This window comes from Tamandua tetradactyla, chromosome 12 (assembly GCF_023851605.1).
Source record: "Tamandua tetradactyla isolate mTamTet1 chromosome 12, mTamTet1.pri, whole genome shotgun sequence".
Classification (NCBI taxonomy): domain Eukaryota; kingdom Metazoa; phylum Chordata; class Mammalia; order Pilosa; family Myrmecophagidae; genus Tamandua; species Tamandua tetradactyla.
In genome coordinates, this window is record NC_135338.1 from 81,008,923 (window position 1) to 81,028,300 (window position 19,378).

Here is a 19,378-nt window from a genome sequence, read left to right on the forward strand (position 1 = left end):
ACTCCACTCAGAACCAGTTGCAAGTCTGATCTGGACACCCACCACCTAGGTCTCTGGCACTGGAAAGAGAAGTTGTCTGTAAGTGTGGGTCAGGTTCTAGCCCGGAGAAACTGCATCCTTGAGCACCAACCCCAAAAGCTTGGGCAGGGACCACCCCTGGGTCCCACCCTGTGGTAGAGAGGAAGGGTCACTGACATGTCCAAAGCACAGCTAATGTTCACAAGGGCCTGACTTATCTCTACATGATCCTGCAGATAGTAACAGATATGCCTGGCTTTGAGCAGGTATGTGCCTTGCAGGGCCTCTGCTGAAAGAGCTGGAGCTAAAAGCTTATCTCAGCTTCTCTTCCTCCCTTCTCCCCTCCCTTCCTCCATCTGACCCCCTCAGCTAAGTTCCAGGTAGTTTTTCCACCATCTTTCTAGGTAACCCATGACAGTCCACCCACTTTCCTCAGACCCAGTGTTGCACACATGTTCTTGCATGACTGGTATAAAAGTAACTCTCTGGAAAGTGGGAGGATCAGACATTCCAATTCTCAGCCTGCTTTGGTTTTTTCTTCTCCACTGAACAGTCACAGATAAGTGGCTGTGTGAGTTGGACCCACAAGGCCTGTATTCCAAGATCCCAAGCCCATCAGTCTGGGATTGGGATCTTTCTCTGGGTCTGCTGGAGCTGGAGGTCTTTCCTGTCCATGGCAATAAGGGAGGAGCAAATATTGAAGGCTCAGTGGCCTAATCCAGTTGCCGTCTGTGTCTGGCTGACAGTTGTATAATTAAGCATCTGGAGTGCTCTAATGCAGCCCTCCTGGGTTTTTGTTTTGCTTTGTTGCTTTTTTTTTCTCTTAATTGGCCATTTGCACTTGCTCAGGGTCAGCTAATGACCACCTTGCGTTCTACCCAAAGGTCATCTACCCCATCCATTACAGTGAGGTCAGTTTGGCAGACAGCATGTGGGAGAAGTGTTCCCAGAATCTGGCCTGCACTGCCTGTAATTAAGACATTACTTTATACGATCTGGCTGCACCAAGAATGATAACTCTGAAAATAAATAGGCATGCACTCACATTTCAACTGTAAAACCTAAACAATGTTTTATATATATATATCCCAAAATGGTTATCCCCCACCCCATCTCCCCCTCTCTTGGTAACTTCTCTCTATCTCTACAAATTTGCTATTTCTAGCCATTGCTTATAAAGAATATCACACAATTTTTGTCCTTACATATCTTGCTTATTTCATGAGTGTAAGATTGTTCCATGTGGCATCCTGTGTCAGAATTTCATTTTTACTTATACTGAATATTTTATAGGGGGTATGCACCACATTTTGTTTATCCATCCATTTGTTGATAGATGCTTGGTGTTCTAGTTTGCTAGCTGTCAGCAATGCAATATACCAGAAACGGAATGGCTCTTGAAAAGGGGAATTTAATAAGTTGCAAGTTTACAGTTCTAAGGCCGAGAAAATGTCCCAATTAAAGCAAGTCTATAGAAATGTCCAATCTGAGGCATCCAGGGAAAGATACCTTGATTCAAGAAGGCCGATGAAGTTCAGGTTTTCTCTCTCAAATGAGAAGGCACATGGCGGACACAGTCAGGGTTCCTCTCTCATCTGGAAGGGCACATGGCAAACATGACTTCATCTGCTAACTTCTTCTCCTGGCTTCCTGTTTCATGAAGCTCCCCTGAAGGCATTTTCCTTCTTCATCTTCAAAGTTCACTGGTTGGTGTACTCTGCTTCTCATGGCTACGTCATTCTGCTCTGCTCTCTCTGAATCTCTCATTCTCCAAAATGTTTCCTCTTTTATGGGACTTCAGAAACTAATCAAGACCCACCCAAATGGGGGGAGACATACCTCTACCTAATCCAGTTTAACAACCACTCTTGATTAAATCACATCTCCAGGGAGATGATCTAATTATAGTTTCAAACATACAGTACTGAATAGGGATTAGAAGAAACGGCTGCCTTTACAAAATGGGATTAGTATTAAAACATGACTTTTCTAAGGTACATACATCCTTTCAAACCAGTGCACTTGGGCTGTTTCCAGTTTTGGGGTATTGTGAATAACGTTGCTATAATCACTGGTGTACAGGTATCTGTTTGCAACCCTGTTTTGCTTGCTTTGGATTCATATGCAGAAGTGAGATTGCTGAAAAAAAAACGGACAATTTTTATAAAACCCATACATTGGTTGAATTCTGATGAATTTTTCTTTCTACAAGTGTGGGAAAAAAATCTGATCCTTTTGTTACTGTGAACTAAAGCTAGCAGTATCAGAGACATGTCCTATGACTCCATTATTTGCAGTCACAGCTTAAAATGTACACAAATCCAAGATTAGAGAATGGCAGGCATCAGGGTTATTGGAAATAGAAAATGTCAGCGAAACTGCAATACACCAAGGGTATAACCATGAGGCTGGGTCGTAGGAATGGGCTGTAGAATGTGAGACCCCGGACCCAGGCACAGCCTTTATCACCTGGAAATATTTTCTGTTTCCTCCATTTAAATAAATATCAGCTTTATTTTTCTTTTGCAAATTAAAAACACAATATGATCAATAGAGAAATTAAAGGAAAGTTCTGCATCCCCTACCATAATGACAAAATTAACAAATTAATGAATGTCCTTCCCTTTTTCCCTAGCCTCAGTCAGTATTCCCTTTGAATAGAAAAATGTCTTCATAGCAGTCCATATTCATAATTTCCCAAAAGAGGAAATAACCCAATGTGCATCAATTGATGAATCCATACAATGGGACATTATTCAGTCATGAAAAGAAATGAAGTGTTGGTACATGCTACAGTATGGATGAACATTGAAAGCATCATGCTAAGTGAAAAATAAAAGTCACAGAAGACCATATGTTTTATGATTTCATTTATATCAAATGACCAGAATAGGCAAATCCAGGAACTGGGGGAGGGGAGAATGGGTTAAGACTGCTAATGGTATGAGGTATTTTTAAGGGTTGATGAAAATGTTCTGGAATTAGACAGCAGTAACAGTCATACAGTCTTTGAATATACTAACCAACCCCCAAACTTTAAAATGGTGGATTTTATGGTAAGTGATATATTTCGATTTTTAGCAAAATAAAGAAAAGTGTCACTGCCTTTGGTTTAAAGTTCCAGCTCTATTTCTGGAATTCAGTCTGGGGGACTATCTGACAGCATCCACAGAAGAGGTTCCCTGAGATAGAAGCAGGCTAGAGATCTGGGAAAGAGGGACCCATGGTGAGTCTAGAAGGATGACTGTGACACCCTCTACCATCTCTTGCAAGCCAGTCCTGTCACTTTCCTAGGGACCATGACAATAAAGCACAGCAGATCAGGTCTCAGTGCTCTTGCAAGCATCAATTATTTGAGTTTCACACCAGCCTACAGTATAGCTGAAAGGGGCGTTTCACCCTCATTTTACAGATGTGCAAACTGAGGTTCCATCAAGTGTGGGATTAAGCTAGAGCTGGCCCTCAGCCTTGGGATCTGAAAGCAAGGCTGGGTCTGACCTGGGAGTCTCCCTTAGAAGCCAGAGAGGGGAATCTCGGCTAAGCCACCAAGAAATGGCCTGCTGGACCCAGGCCTGCTCCTTTTGCAGGGAGCAGGGAAGGTGGACCAGGAAGGAATGATTGCGGCCTTTTAATCCTTGCGTACACAAATAAGGGTAGTTTGGGTGGTACTTTCGCTGAGCAAGGTAGTTTGATTCTTCAAGCCTGCAGGTGCTGTCCTAGGTGGGGACAGTTCTAAGGGGACTGTCCTTGTGGTCCAAGGGAACCATGGCCACATGCAGCTGTATGGAGATGCCAGTCCAACATTCCCACATCCTTAGGGTTTTCAGGAAAAGCCAGACATGGAGCTTTTTCATACATAATCTCCCTAACTGATGATAAGAGCAGTTCATTCTACTTTTTACTCAAACTTCAGACCAAGCCCGTCTGTGAGCCAGATGCCGCCCGTAGGGTGAGGTTCGAGACGTCTGCTCTAAACATAACACCCGAAAGGAGAGGTTTCTGCAGGCTAAACTAGTTCAAAAATCGGTCATTTCATTGCCAACCTATGCTGTTGATTTTGGCCCAGGAAGCAGGCCATTGAGTAAACAGAAACTGGCCAAGCAGTAAACCAGCTCCCATGTTTGGAAGCCACTTCCCACTGCTGCCTCTTCCCAAGCCAAAGCCACACCCTCACTCCTTCCTCCTGACAGTTTAACCTCATCTCAACCGCAGACTTCCCAAGGGTACCACCTCCGCAGCCTTCTCCTCCCTCTTGTACAACCCATTACTGGGCCATAACCATCCGTATGTAAACATTCTACAATGTCAAATTTGTCAATGTCCTTCTCTCTCTCTCTTTTTTAAATTTCTAAAATTTGCAAGTCCTCTGTACCAACAAGCAACCACTCTCCCTCCTTACCTCTCTTCATTCCCTGGTAACTTCTAATCTATTTTCTGCCTCTGGAAAATTTTACTTTTTCCAGATTTTTCATATATGTGGAATCACAGTATTTGTCCTTTTGTGTCTGGCTTATTTCACTCAACTTAATGTTTTCAAGATTCATCAATGTAATTGTATGTGTCAGAACTTCATTCCTTTTTACAGCTGAATAATATTCTGTTGTGTGTACACACCACATTGTATTTATCCATTCATCAGTTGATGGACTCTTGGGTTGCTCCCATCTTTTGGTGATTGTGGATAATCCTACTATGAAAATTGATGTTTTCAAACATTTGTTTGAGTCCCTGTTTTCAATTTATTTGGGCATATACTTAGGAGTGGAATTGCTGGGTCATATATAATCCTATATTTAACTTTTTGAGGGGCTGCCAAACTTTTTTCGACTGTGGAAATGCCCACTAGCAATTTCTCAGCTTCTTGCCAACACTTGTTCTTTTCCATTTTTTTTAAAATAGTAGTCATCCTGTGAAATAGTATCTCATTGTGATTTTGATTTGCCTTTCCCCAATGGCTAATAATGTTGAGCATCTTTTCTTGTGCTTTTTGGCCATTTGTATATCTTCTTTGAAAAAATGTCTGCTCAAATCTTTTGCTCATATTTTAATTGGGCTATTTGCCTTTTTGTTATTAAGTTTTAGGAGTTCTTTATATATTCTGGATATTAGGCCTTTATCAGATATATGATTTGCTACTGTTTTCTCCCATTCTGTAAGTCATCTTTTCACTTCATTGTTATTGCTCTGTGATGCACCAAAGTTTTTAATTTTGATGGAGTCCAATTTATCGATTGTTTCCTTTCTTGCTCTTGCTTTTAGTGTCATATCTAACAATCAATTGCTGAATCCCAGGTCATGAAGATTTGCCCTTCTAAGAGTTTCATGGTTTTAGCTCTTACAGATAGGTCCTTGATTCATTCTGAGTTACTTTTTAAATATAGTTTGAGGTATGAAAAAAAAATTCTTTTTCATGTGGCTACCCAGTTTTCCCAGCGCATGTGTTGAAGATACTACTCTTCCCCCTTTGCATGTAGGTGGCACCCTTGATGACTATCAATTGTCCATAGATGCATGGGTCTATTTCTGCTCTCTCAATTCAGTTTCATTGGTCCATATGTCTATCTTTATGCCAATGCTACACTATTTTAATTATTGTAGCTTTGCAATATATTTTTAAATCAGGGAGTATGAGCCCTCTAGTTTTGTTCTTCTTTTCAACATTGTTAGGCTATTTAGGGCCACTTGCAATTTCATATGAATTCTCTTTCTTGAACCCCTCCATGCCTCTTCAGCATCCACCAGGTCTGAGGTCTCCTTCCCACAAAACTTCTCATAGGGGTTTGGACTTGCTGCCTTCACTTCCTCAGCCTCATTCCCTCTAAATTTACATAAAAGTATAAAGAATAATATGACAATGAGTACCTAGGAAACCACACCCAGAGTGTACAGAGGTTACTTTGTTATTTTGTAGTAGATATTTCTTCTCTTCTTTAAAAGAAAAAGTCCAGAGATGGCTGACCCAATTCTCACTTGTTCTTCAGCCCACTTCTGACTTTTCCTCTACAACCTCCACAAGCATCATTGATGCTTGGTCCACAGCAGAAGGCCCTTCCCTGCCTCTGCATCTTCACATCCGTCCTCCACCTCATTTGCTGCCTCCTTTCCCTCTACTCCTCCCAATCTAGGCCACCTTTCTCCCTCCTAGGTGTCATCTCTTGGTCAGCAGTCTTGGGGCTTTCCATTATTTTAGATAACGCATATATGCTCATATAGCAATTGCCTATGTGACTCTTCTTCTTGGCTGTTCCATGGGCACCTTGAGCCTAACATACCAAAAGCAGAGTACTTGACTTTCTTCCTCAAACCCATTCACAAGCCACCTCACCTCCATAAATTGAACCACCAGTCACACAGGTCTTCAAGCCAGAAGCCCAGGTGTCATTCCTGGAGACGTCCCCTTTCTTCATCCTCACCTGCATTAGGACCCATTCATACCTCCACCACATAGCTCACTCCCCTCCCCCCATTGTCCACTGGTCTAGGCCTCCATACTTTTGTGCCTAGACTATTGTTCCAGCTTTCTTGCTGGTGTACTTTCTCCCCTTTGCCCACCTATAATCCATTTTCCATATGTCCATGCTTCCTTCCTGCTTACCAGACACTGGCTTAAAGTCCCTATAGAATATGTCCCTCCTGCCTCTCCAGTGCCTGGTTATGCCATGCTCTTGAGGCTCCTTGGCAACCATACCTGGTGGTCTTGGTACCACAGAGCCTTTGCACATGCTCTTCCCTCAGCCTCAAATTCTCTCTGGTCTTTCAGGTCTCAGTTTAAGTGTTCAGGCAGGCCTCCCCAATCTAAAAAGGCATCCGAATTATGACTGTCTGACAACCCAGCCTAGCTGCACTTCACTTGCAAAGAGAAACAGAAACACCCACTAAAGCACTTGTCTCCTGGTGGGCTCTCTGCTGTCCCTCAACATTCCCATCCCAAATCCTACTCAGAGGAGTGACGGTGCAAGAAACCCACCCTCTCCTCTCCATTCCTCCACCCATCCACTCCTTGATACTACCCGTCCCCTTCAGCCACCCCATCCCCTCATCCACTCTCAAGCCTCATAGCCATCCCTAGTGCTGTGCATGTGCTGCTCCCCTCGCCCACTCATGCTGGCCCCAAATGTCTTCTGCCCACCTTTTCAAATCTAGACCATCCTTTGAGACTTAACTCAACCTCTTTCCTCCCCGTGCTCACCCTCTCTGAAATCCCATAGCCTGGCAGCTTTTAAATCACCAATCAAACCCTTGATGACACACTTCCTCTATTTTCATCACTACCTCTCATTATCCTGTAAGAAAAATAATGACCATGACCTTCTATTTAAATGTAGCACCTCCCAAATACTGTTCACGTGTTATCCCAGCTGAGGCTCAAAACAGCTCAAAGATCTTTCAGAGATGGCAAGATCAAAGCTTAGACTGTTGGGGGAGGGGTGGCATGTGATGGCAGGGAGCTGGCCTCCTGCCTGCAGCATGAGACACCCCATTCACAGAGGACGGGCTTCCAGACAGAGCAGGCGCCCTGTCAGTCTGCACCTGCCTTCCTAGTATCATGCACTAACACACTCAAAATTATCATTTCAGACAAAATGAGCAATTCTTAACCCTTAGTGGACTGTTCTAAAGGGTTTGTACACGAGCCCCAGGAGGCACTGCCCTCCTTCCAGGACACTCGGACTTCTCTGCACGAACAGCGTGTGTGACCTGGGCAGAGTCTCACTCATGTCGAGGCATTGTTGCTCTGGGATCTGCAGGACTGATGACTCCACTGCTCTTTAATGTAACCCTGGCTTTGCTCAGCCCCAGCAGTGCTCTTTGTATGCACTCTGGCTGGGCAAGCGTGGGCTCAGGGAGAAGGCTGCCCTAGGCTGCCTAGGCGGTGCCTAGTCTTGGCAGTGCTCCCTCCAGGGAAGTTACTCCTTCATTTAGACATTAATAATATGGAGCATGGACTCTCTCTGCCAAGCTCTCCCGTAGGCACTGAACAGGGCTGCCACATCAGACTTTTTTGTAGGGGAAGAGGAGGAAGAGATAGAGGTCAGGGCTGTGAGATGCTATGAAAAACATGGAAATGGGGGTGGGGGGGGAATTGTCAGGGGTGAAAGCCATGGGTTAGGGCAGGGGGCTGCTATCTCAGATGGGGCTTCAGGGAAGCGTCCCTGAAGAGGGGACATCCGAGCAGAGGCTGTTGATATGAGGGCATGATTTGTAGGTCTTGTTTCTCATAAAAGAACCACAGGCAAGGGGTGCCTCCTGAACCTCTTGTTTACCCTTGGTAGGTTCTAGAACGTTTCTGGAGGCACAGCTGTATCTTGGGATATTGAACTGAGAACGTTCTTCTTAACAAAACTTTTAAAAAGTTAGTAGTTAATACCGAAGCAAAAGCACTCCCAGAGACCGTGAATTAGTCACATGCTAGCTTTCTCATTAAAGAAAAGTGGATTCTCAGTGAAGCACAGAGAAGTGGATTGAGCAGCCCTGGCCAAGAGGCACAGTCAGAGCTGTGGCTGAACCCTCTGATAATACTCTTCCCCAATGTGGGGGACAAAATGCAAGGCTGTTGCCCCCCTCAGGGACCACAGACCCCTCCACAGACCCCTCATGAAGGAAGCGTCTTAAGGCCCACCTGTGACAGAATTACTAATAAAAGCAAGTAGCCTGTCCTTGGTCCCCACACATTTTCATCCACCCTGTCTTAGTATATGCTATAGGGCTGGTGGCGTTTTCCCCTTTTAGCGAGGTGGGCCCGGGGCCCAGGAGGGTTAGGTGTTGTGCCTGGGGTTGAATGCGCTGCTCTGATTCCCACATCGCTGCACTGGGGGTGGGGTGGGGGCTCCGTGTTTCCTGAGTCACACGCCCTCCTGTTCTCTTACCCAAAGGCAGGGCACCTTCCAGGAACAACTACAGGACAATGTGAGGACTTTTAAGAGCCAAGCAAAAGCGAAATAAGACTTTAAATTCCCACTCCAGTTATCCCTTCCACGTCACAACTTTCCCAATTGAGCTTTCGTTGTATCGCAGGTCAGCATAAGAAATTACATGGGAACTTGGGGGGAGTTTTACAAAAGCAGCAGAGGAGGCGAAGGATCTATCCTCAGGGATTTTCAGGCTAGCAAACACTGGTTTGAAAATTTTTTAAAAAGATTAAGCCTACTCAATGTAAAAGTAACTGGAGAGGCAGCATCTGCTGATCAAGAAGTAGCTAAGGAGTTTCCTGAAACCCTGAAAAAAAACTGTTTCTCTCAGATGTTCCATATGGAGGGGCCACTGCGCCCCTAAGCCTGCAATGTGGAAGGGATAACTGTTTACTATTCCTCAAGGTTAGGGTTAGGCCCTTGGGGAAGGGGTGGCAAGAGCAGGCTTCAAAATTTCCACCTCCCAGGGTGGTGACCAGTCAGCCAGAGCTGGAAACTGGGCAGGGGACCACCCAGTGGGGGTGGGGTGGGGGGATGGGGCCTAGGGGGTGGGGCCTGACTGAGGTGCGGGTCTAGGAGAAGGGGTGCAGGGCGGGACCTATAGGGTGGGCCAAGGGTGGGACATTCCTTTGAAGTATCTCTTTCCCTCTTTCATGGCCTTGACAATTTTGAAGAGTCTAGGTTGGTTTCCTTTTAGAATGGCCCTCAATTTGGGTGTCTTAATGACCCTTCAAGGTTAAATTCAGGTTGTGCATTAGTGGCAAGAATGTCACCTTCTTCCTGGAGCACTTTTTCCAGGAGCTTTGAAAAGGTAACTTTGTTCACTTACAGGTGATGTTTGTTTTGTTTCTGGTGATGTTTGCCAGATTTCTCCACTGTAAAGTTTCTCATTTCCCCCTTAGCAGTTGGTAAATATGAGGAGATACTTTGAGATTATGTAAGCATAATGCGACTCTTCAAACTTTCACCCACTCATTTTAGCACTCATTAGAGATTCTTGATGTTTGACAAAGGTTTTCTGATTTATCACCCCTTCTCCATTCCTTAGGGGGCTTTCTAACTCTAAGAAGACCAACCCTGTCACCCCTATTTACACTTTTACCTATGATTTCTATCAGTGTGGACTCATGGATCTTTATTTCAGTCAAAGGGTTGTAATTCTTTATTGTGATCATTTATTTTCATGCTCAAATTATCCCACATAAGGTCCAGCGGGAGCCCCTTCGATGAAGCTTCTGTGTTCTTTTGACATGTTTTCATGTATACCCTTCCTTACTAAGTCTGGCAGGACAAGATGTTCCAGGCTCATCTTGTAGTTTCCCTGCCCCGGCGTTGAGACCTGCCATTTATCCAGGACCCCTGGTTCTTTTCATTGGAGAGTAGTATTTAGAAACCAAGCTGTGGGCACCAGATGTGCCCATTTCGATAGGGCTGTTATAGTCTCTGGGTCCTGCCGATGGTGAGAGCTAAGAAATATATGTATGTGTAAGCAGACACACCTGTATGTCATTTATGGTAGACATCAATCCCTGCCTCCTTAGGTGACCTGTGTAGTCCCATAAGTGTGGGCTGGACTTGATGACGTGTATCCAAGAAATGGACTATGACAAAAGTGATGAGATATCCCTTCAAAGATTAGGTTATAAAGAGGCAGTGACTTCTGCCCTACTGGCCCTCTTGAGCTTGCTCCCTCCAATGGAAGTCAGCTGCCTCAGAGAGAGAGGCTCATGAGGAAAAGAACTGAGAGAGGTTTTGGGACACCCCTGTGAGGAACCAAGCCCTGCCAACAACCACACAAGTGAGCTTGGAAAGAGATCCTCCCAGTCGAGCCTTCAGATGTGAACACAGCCCCCCACCAACAGCTTGATTAAAGTCTCCTAGGAGACCCAGCATCAGAAGGACCCAGCTCAGCCCCACATCCAATTCCTGTACCACAGAATTGTGTGACAAAAAAAGTTTGTTCTTTTAACCTACTAAGTTTTGGGGTAATTTATTACACAACAGTAGATAACAAATACAATATGTGTGTATGTGTGTGTGTGCGCGCACGCAGAGAGACAGAGAAACTCTGCACACGTATCTGCATCTAATTTTTTTCTATTTTTTTGGCATGGGCTGGCACTGGGAAATGACCCTGGGTCTCTAGTATGGCAGGCAAGAACTCTGCCACTGAGCCACCATTGTCTGCCCTATTTTTATATCTCTGTATCTCTATTATAAACCATGAATTCATATTGATAACTTCAATTTCAGCTATAGGATTATTCTAACCTTCTCCATTTTCCAGATCTGTAACTCTCTACCTTCACTGTGAGAAACCCAGCTCGCATTTTCCACAATTTATTGATTTATTTGCTCTGTCCTAGAATACACAGAAAATAGTTTCAAAATTGCTATCCTATGTCTCTATTAAAATCCTATGGGTGAGGGGGAACGTGCACTCTCTCGGGCGGGCCGCTGCCGCTGGCGCCCTCCCGCCACGCTTGTTGCCCAGGGCCGACTAGGAAATTCGGACGGGCTCTTTCCCTGGCTGCGGCGACCAGCAACCCTCCCTGCGTTCGGACCGAGGGCCGGCTCAAGCCGCTTCGGCTAGCGAACCCCCAGGACGGCGAGAGTTTTCTAAAGTTTAAGGTCCCACAGCACCTTTTACTGGTGGGACCCGCAGACAAACGTGTGCCACGAGCGCCACCTACTGGGCAGGATAAGAAAAACAGAACCCAGAGATTTCACAGAAAAATATTACAAACTTGCTGGGTCCAACACCAAGAGAAATCTGAATAAATGCCCAGACGCCAGCAGCAGAAGATAACTGTCCACGCTCAAAAGATTGAGAATATGGCCCAGTCAAAGGAACAAACCAATAGCTCAAATGAGACACAAGAGCTGAGACAACTAATCCTGAATATACGAACAGAAATGGAAAACCTCTTCAAAAATGAAATCGATAAATTGAGGGAGGACATGAAGAGGACATGGGCTGAACATAAAGAAGAAATAGAAAAACTGAAAAAACAAATCGCAGAACTTATGGAAGTGAAGGATAAAGTAGCAAACATAGAAAAAATAATGGATAGCTACAATGATAGATTTAAAGAGACAGAAGATAGAATTAGTGATTTGGAGGATGGAACATCTGAATTCCAAAAAGAAACAGAAACTATCGGGAAAAGAATGGAAAAATTTGAACAGGGTATCAGGGAACTCAAGGACAATATGAACCGCACAAATATACGTGTTGTGGGTGTCCCAGAAGGAGAAGAGAAGGGAAAAGGAGGAGAAAAACTAATGGAAGAAATTTTCACTGAAAATTTCCCAACTCTTATGAAAGACCTAAAATTACAGATCCAAGAAGTGCAGCGCACCCCAAAGAGATTAGACCCAAATAGGCGTTCTCCAAGACACTTACTAGTTAGAATGTCAGAGGTTAAAGAGAAAGAGAAGATCTTGAAAGCAGCAAGAGAAAAACAATCCATTACATACAAGGGAAACCCAATAAGACTTTGTGTAGATTTCTCAGCAGAAACCATGGAAGCTAGAAGACAGTGGGATGATATATTTAAAATACTAAAAGAGAAAAACTGCCAACCAAGACTCCTATATCCAGCAAAATTATCCTTCAAAAATGAGGGAGAAATTAAAACATTCTCAGACAAAAAGTCACTGAAAGAATTTGTGACCAAGAGACCAGCTCTGCAAGAAATACTAAAGGGAGCACTAGAGTCAGAACCGAAAAGACAGAAGAGAGAGATATGGAAAAGAGTGTAGAAAGAAGGAAAATCAGATATGATATATATAATACAAAAGGCAAAATGTTAGAGGAAAATATTATCCAAACAGTAATAACACTAAATGTCAATGGACTGAATTCCCCAATCAAAAGACATAGATTGGCAGAATGGATTAAAAAACAGGATCCTTCTATATGCTGTCTACAGGAAACACATCTTAGACCCAAAGATAAACATAGGTTGAAAGTGAAAGGTTGGGAAAAGATATTTCATGCAAATAACAACCAGAAAAGAGCAGGAGTGGCTATACTAATATCCAACAAATTAGACTTCAAATGTAAAACAGTTAAAAGAGACAAAGAAGGACACTATCTACTAATAAAAGGAACAATTCAACAAGAAGACATAACAATCATAAATATTTACGCACCGAATCAGAATGCCCCAAAATACGTGAGGAATATACTGCAAACACTGAAAAGGGAAATAGACTCATATACCATAATAGTTGGAGACTTCAACTCACCACTCTCATCAAGGGACAGAACATCTAGACAGAGGATCAACAAAGATATAGAGAACCTGAATATTACTATAAATGAACTATACTTAATAGACATTTATAGGACATTACATCCCACAACAGCAGGATACATCTTTTTCTCAAGTGCTCATGGATCATTCTCAAAGATAGACCATATGCTGGGTCACAAAGCAAGTCTTAACAAATTTAAAAAGATTGAAATCTTACACAACACTTTCTCGGACCATAAAGGAATGATGTTGGAAATCAATAATAGGCAGAGTGCCAGAAAATTCACAAATACGTGGAGGCTCAACAACACACTCCTAAACAACGACTGGGTCAAAGAAGAAATTGCAAGAGAAATTAGCAAATACCTCGAGGCAAATGAAAATGAAAACACAACATATCAAAACTTATGGGACGCAGCAAAGGCAGTGCTAAGAGGGAAATTTATTGCTCTAAATGCCTATATCAGAAAAGAAGAAAAGGCAAAAATTCAGGAATTAACTATCCATTTGGAAGAACTGGAGAAAGAACAGCAAGCTAACCCCAAAGCAAGCAAAAGGAAAGAAATAACAAAGATTAGAGCACAAATAAATGAAATTGAAAACATGAAAACAATAGAGAAAATTAATAAGGCCAGAAGTTGGTTCTATGAGAAAATCAATAAGATTGATGGGCCCTTAGCAAGATGGACAAAAAGAAGAAGAGAGAGGATGCAAATAAATAAGATCAGAAATGGAAGAGGAGACATAACTACTGACCTCACAGAAATAAAGGAGGTAATAACAGGATACTATGAACAACTTTACGCTAATAAATACAACAATTTAGAGGAAATGGACGGGTTCCTGGAAAGACATGAACAACCAACTTTGACTCAAGAAGACATAGATGACCTCAACAAACCAATCACAAGTAAAGAAATTGAATTAGTCATTCAAAAGCTTCCTAAAAAGAAAAGTCCAGGACCAGATGGCTTCACATGTGAATTCTACCAAACGTTCCAGAAAGAATTAGTACCAATTCTCTTCAAACTCTTCAAAAAAATCGAAGTGGAGGGAAAACTACCTAATTCATTCTATGAAGCCAACATCACCCTCATACCAAAACCAGGCAAAGATATTACAAAAAAAGAAAACTACAGACCAATCTCTCTAATGAATACAGATGCAAAAATCCTCAATAAAATTCTAGCAAATCGTATCCAACAACACATTAAAAGAATTATACATCATGACCAAGTAGGATTCATCCCAGGTATGCAAGGATGGTTCAACATAAGAAAATCAATTAATGTAATACACCATATCAACAAATCAAAGCAGAAAAATCACATGATCATCTCAATTGATTCAGAGAAGGCATTCGACAAGATTCAACATCCTTTCCTGTTGAAAACACTTCAAAAGATAGGAATACAAGGGAACTTCCTTAAAATGATAGAGGGAATATATGAAAAACCCACAGCTAATATCATCCTCAATGGGGAAAAATTGAAAACATTCCCCCTAAGATCAGGAACAAGACAAGGATGTCCACTATCACCACTATTATTCAACATTGTGTTGGAGGTTCTAGCCAGAGCAATTAGACAAGAAAAAGAAATACAAGGCATCAAAATTGGAAAGGAAGAAGTAAAACCATCACTGTTTGCAGACGATATGATACTATACGTCGAAAACCCGGAAAAATCCACAACAAAACTACTAGAGCTAATAAATGAGTACAGCAAAGTAGCAGGTTACAAGATCAACATTCAAAAATCTGTAGCATTTCTATACACTAGTAAGGAACAAGCTGAGGGGGAAATCAAGAAACGAATCCCATTCACAATTGCAACTAAAAGAATAAAATACCTAGGAATAAATTTAACTAAAGAGACAAAAAACCTATATAAAGAAAACTACAAAAAACTGCTAAAAGAAATCACAGAAGACCTAAATAGATGGAAGGGCATACCGTGTTCATGGATTGGAAGACTAAATATAGTTAAGATGTCAATCCTACCTAAATTGATTTACAGATTCAATGCAATACCAATCAAAATCCCAACAACTTATTTTTCAGAAATAGAAAACCAATAAGCAAATTTATCTGGAAGGGCAGGGTGCCCCGAATTGCTAAAAACATCTTGAGGAAAAAAAACGAAGCTGGAGGTCTCACGCTGCCTGACTTTAAGGCATATTATGAAGCCACAGTGGTCAAAACAGCATGGTATTGGCATAAAGATAGATATATCGACCAATGGAATCGAATAGAGTGCTCAGATATAGACCCTCTCATCTATGGACATTTGATCTTTGATAAGGCAGTCAAGCCAACTCACCTGGGACAGAACAGTCTCTTCAATAAATGGTGCCTAGAGAACTGGATATCCATATGCAAAAGAATGAAAGAAGACCCATCTCTCACACCCTATACAAAAGTTAACTCAAAATGGATCAAAGATCTAAACATTAGGTCTAAGACCATAAAACAGTTAGAGGAAAATGTAGGGAGATATCTTATGGATCTTACAACTGGAGGCGGTTTTATGGACCTTAAACCTAAAGCAAGAGCACTGAAGAAGGAAATAAATAAATGGGAACTCCTCAAAATTAAACACTTTTGTGCATCAAAGAACTTCATCAAGAAAGTAGAAAGACAGCCTTCACAATGGGAGACAATATTTGGAAATGATATATCAGATAAAGGTCTAGTATCCAGAATTTATAAAGAGATTGTTCATCTCAACAACAAAAAGACAGCCAACCCAATTACAAAATGGGAAAAAGACTTGAACAGACACCTCTCAGAAGAGGAAATACGGATGGCCAAGAGGCACATGAAGAGATGCTCAATGTCCCTGGCCATTAGAGAAATGCAAATCAAAACCACAATGAGATATCATCTCACACCCACCAGAATGGCCATTATCAACAAAACAGAAAATGACAAGTGCTGGAGAGGATGCGGAGAAAGAGGCACACTTATCCACTGTTGGTGGGAATGTCAAAGGGTGCAACCACTGTGGAAGGCAGTTTGGCGGTTCCTCAAAAAGCTGAATATAGAATTGCCATACGACCCAGCAATACCATTGCTAGGTATCTACTCAAAGGACTTAAGGGCAAAGACACAAACGGACATTTGCACACCAATGTTTATAGCAGCATTATTTACAATTGCAAAGAGATGGAAACAGCCAAAATCTCCATCAACAGAAGAGTGGCTAAACAAACTGTGGTATATACATACGATGGAATATTATGCAGCTTTAAGACAAGATAAACTTATGAACCATGTAATAACATGGATGGACCTAGAGAATATTATGCTGAGTGAATCCAGCCAAAAACTAAAGGACAAATACTGTATGGTCCCACTGATGTGAACAGACATTCGAGAATAAACTTGAAATATGTCATTGGTAACAGAGTTCAGCAGGAGTTAGAAACAGGGTAAGACAATGGGTAATTGAAGCTGAAGGGATACAGACTGTGCAACAGGACTAGATACAAAAACTCAAAAATGGACAGCACAATAATACCTAATTGTAAAGTAATCATGTTAAAACACTGAATGAAGCTGCATCTGAGCTATAGGTTTTTGTTTTGTTTTGTGTTGTTTTGTTTTGATTTTACTATTATTACTTTTATTTTTTTCTCTATATTAACATTCTATATCTTTTTCGGTTATGTTGCTAGTTCTTCTAAACCAATGCAAATGTACTAAGAAATGATCATGCATCTATGTGATGATGTTAAGAATTAATGATTGCATGTGTAGAATGGTATGATCTCTAAATGTTGGGTTAATTTCTTTTTTTCCGTTAATTAAAAAAAAAAAAAAAAAGAGAAGGGATAATTGGAGATGAAGGGATACAGACTGTACAACGGGACTGGATATAAAAACTCAGAAATGGACAGCACAATACTACCCAATTGTAATGCAATTATGTTAAAACACTGAATGAAGCTGCATGTGAGGTATAGGTTTTTTGTTTTTGTTTTTTTTGTTTTTTTTTTCTTTCTATTATTGTTTTAATTCTTATTCTGTTGTCTTTTTATTTCTTTTTCTAAATCGATGCAAATGTACTAAGAAATGATGAATATGCAACTATGTGATGTTATTAAGAATTACTGATTGTACATGTAGATTGAAATGATTTCTAATTGTTTTGTTAATTCTTTTTTTAATTAATAAAAAAAAAAAAAAAACAAACCTATGGGTGAGCAACGGTGGCTCAGTGGCAGAGTTCTCACCTGGCATTCCAGAGACCCAGGTTCGTTTCCAGGTGCCTGCCCGTGCAAAAACAAAAAAAGTAACCTACTGATGCATTTCAATATTTTAGAGTTCTCGTTGTCTTGTTGTCTAAGGTATATAGTCCAAATACTGTGAACCTTATGTCTTATTTGCCAAGGCTTCTGTGGCAAATATCACACACTGGTTCGTTTAACAACAAGAATTTATTGGCTCACAGTTTTGGAGGCTAAGAGTCAAAAATTAAGGTTTTGAAAGGCCATGATTTTTCCCTAGTCTGCAGCACTCTGGTGGAGGAGTGACACAATACTAGGGGTTTCTTGGCTTGCATCTCTCCCTCTGATGCATGGCTGTCTGTCTCCTTGGCATCCTCCTGTGGCTTTCTCTGACTTCTGGCTGGCACTGACTGACTGTCCACATTTCCTCTGCCCTGTAAGGACCCCAGTCAAGTGGATTAAAGCCCACCCTGACTCAATTTGGCTTCATCGATATAGGATCTTTAAAGATACCTTCACAAATGAGTCCATACCTTATCTAATAATAGCATCTTCAAAGGTCCTATTTTCAAATGGTTTCACACCCACAGGACTTGGAGGGGAGGCAGTTTAGGACTTGGACATGTCTTTGGGGAGGGGACATGATTCAATCCCCTACAAACAACAATCCAGGGATACTCTCCTAGCTTGGCTGAGAAGCAAGAAGTGAAATGCAAATGGGGAAAGTACATTTTCTTTCCATACAGAAAATGTTTCGCTTAGCTATTTTGCACTGGATTGTTATAAAGTCCCACATGAGAAGAGCTAGGGAAGGGGACTTGGCAAGCAACATCCCTCTGAGCTGATGCTGCTTGCTTTCCTCTCATTAGCATAAAAGCACCAATACTGCCCAGGCCAATAATGTAGTTTTCAGGCAGTCGTGAAGTTATCTGGAGAGAAAAGGGAATGGTTGCTTTTTTGAAGGTGCCTGGGGAGGGCTCGGAAGTATAACTCTCCTCCATTATTCAAAAAGATGTCAAGTGACCAACTGACTTTGGTGAGACTTCTGGGTCCTGCCCAAAGCACAGAAACACAGAATTTCTCTGTAGGGCTGGGGCTGGGGCGGGGATTCCCTGTGTAGTAGCATCAGGCATAAGGTCCTTGACTTGGCTGGGGAGGGGCCCTGTGACATCAGCTAGAGGTTGCAGCCCTCCGAGATGGCACCCTCCCTGGAGACAAGCTCAGCAGTGCTGCTATGACAGGTGGGAATGGGAGGGGTCAGCACCCAACCCTGCCCAGTGAGACATGGTCACAGGTCACATGGCAATGCTCCCCCTGAAGAGTGTAGGAAAGGGGCCCCAGACACTCTGCCCCATGTTTCTCCCCAGCTCTGAGTCAGGATTCTCCAGGATTCACATGCTAAGCCACACGTCTTCCTTGTGCCTGCCAACTGCCCCAGTGTCACCACCCTCAGAGGGGCTCCCATACAGACTCACACATCCTACATGGGCCATATATATCACACTCACACCATATACATACCACATGTCACACACACACAAACATGACTCACACATCACACAAGCATGCACCACACAAATATACCTCCCACACCAGACATGTACCACATATACACACTAACACACATCCCGTACATGCATCACACACACCACCTACACACCATATATGTTCCACACATACATACGTCACACACATCACACACATGTACACATACTCATGTACGCACCATCACCCACACATCACACATACGCATGCACAAACCACACACACCAACACACATACACAAATACCACAAACACACCCTTTGAGCCAGTCCCCACGGAGATGCAAAGAAGGATGCAGGCTCCCAGGTGGGGCAGACTGTCTCTCTCCACCCTTGCCTTCCCCCTTGCTCTGATATGGAGCCTTCAGGCACTCTTGTCCCCAAGTACCACGCAGTCAGGTTCAGTCTGCTTGTTT

The 19,378-nt window shown here is 42.4% G+C and overlaps 1 protein-coding gene across 1 annotated transcript in view; it reads left to right on the forward strand.

Annotated features, from left to right (window-relative positions):
* Positions 1 to 242: 242 nt before the first annotated feature.
* The window catches only part of TRPM1 (transient receptor potential cation channel subfamily M member 1), a 115,896-nt gene continuing 96,760 nt past the window's right edge, over positions 243 to 19,378 (forward strand). The window contains exon 1 of the mRNA XM_077122326.1: positions 243 to 284. Within this exon, the coding sequence (XP_076978441.1) occupies positions 243 to 284 (42 nt within the window). The remainder of the gene's footprint in view (positions 285 to 19,378) is intronic.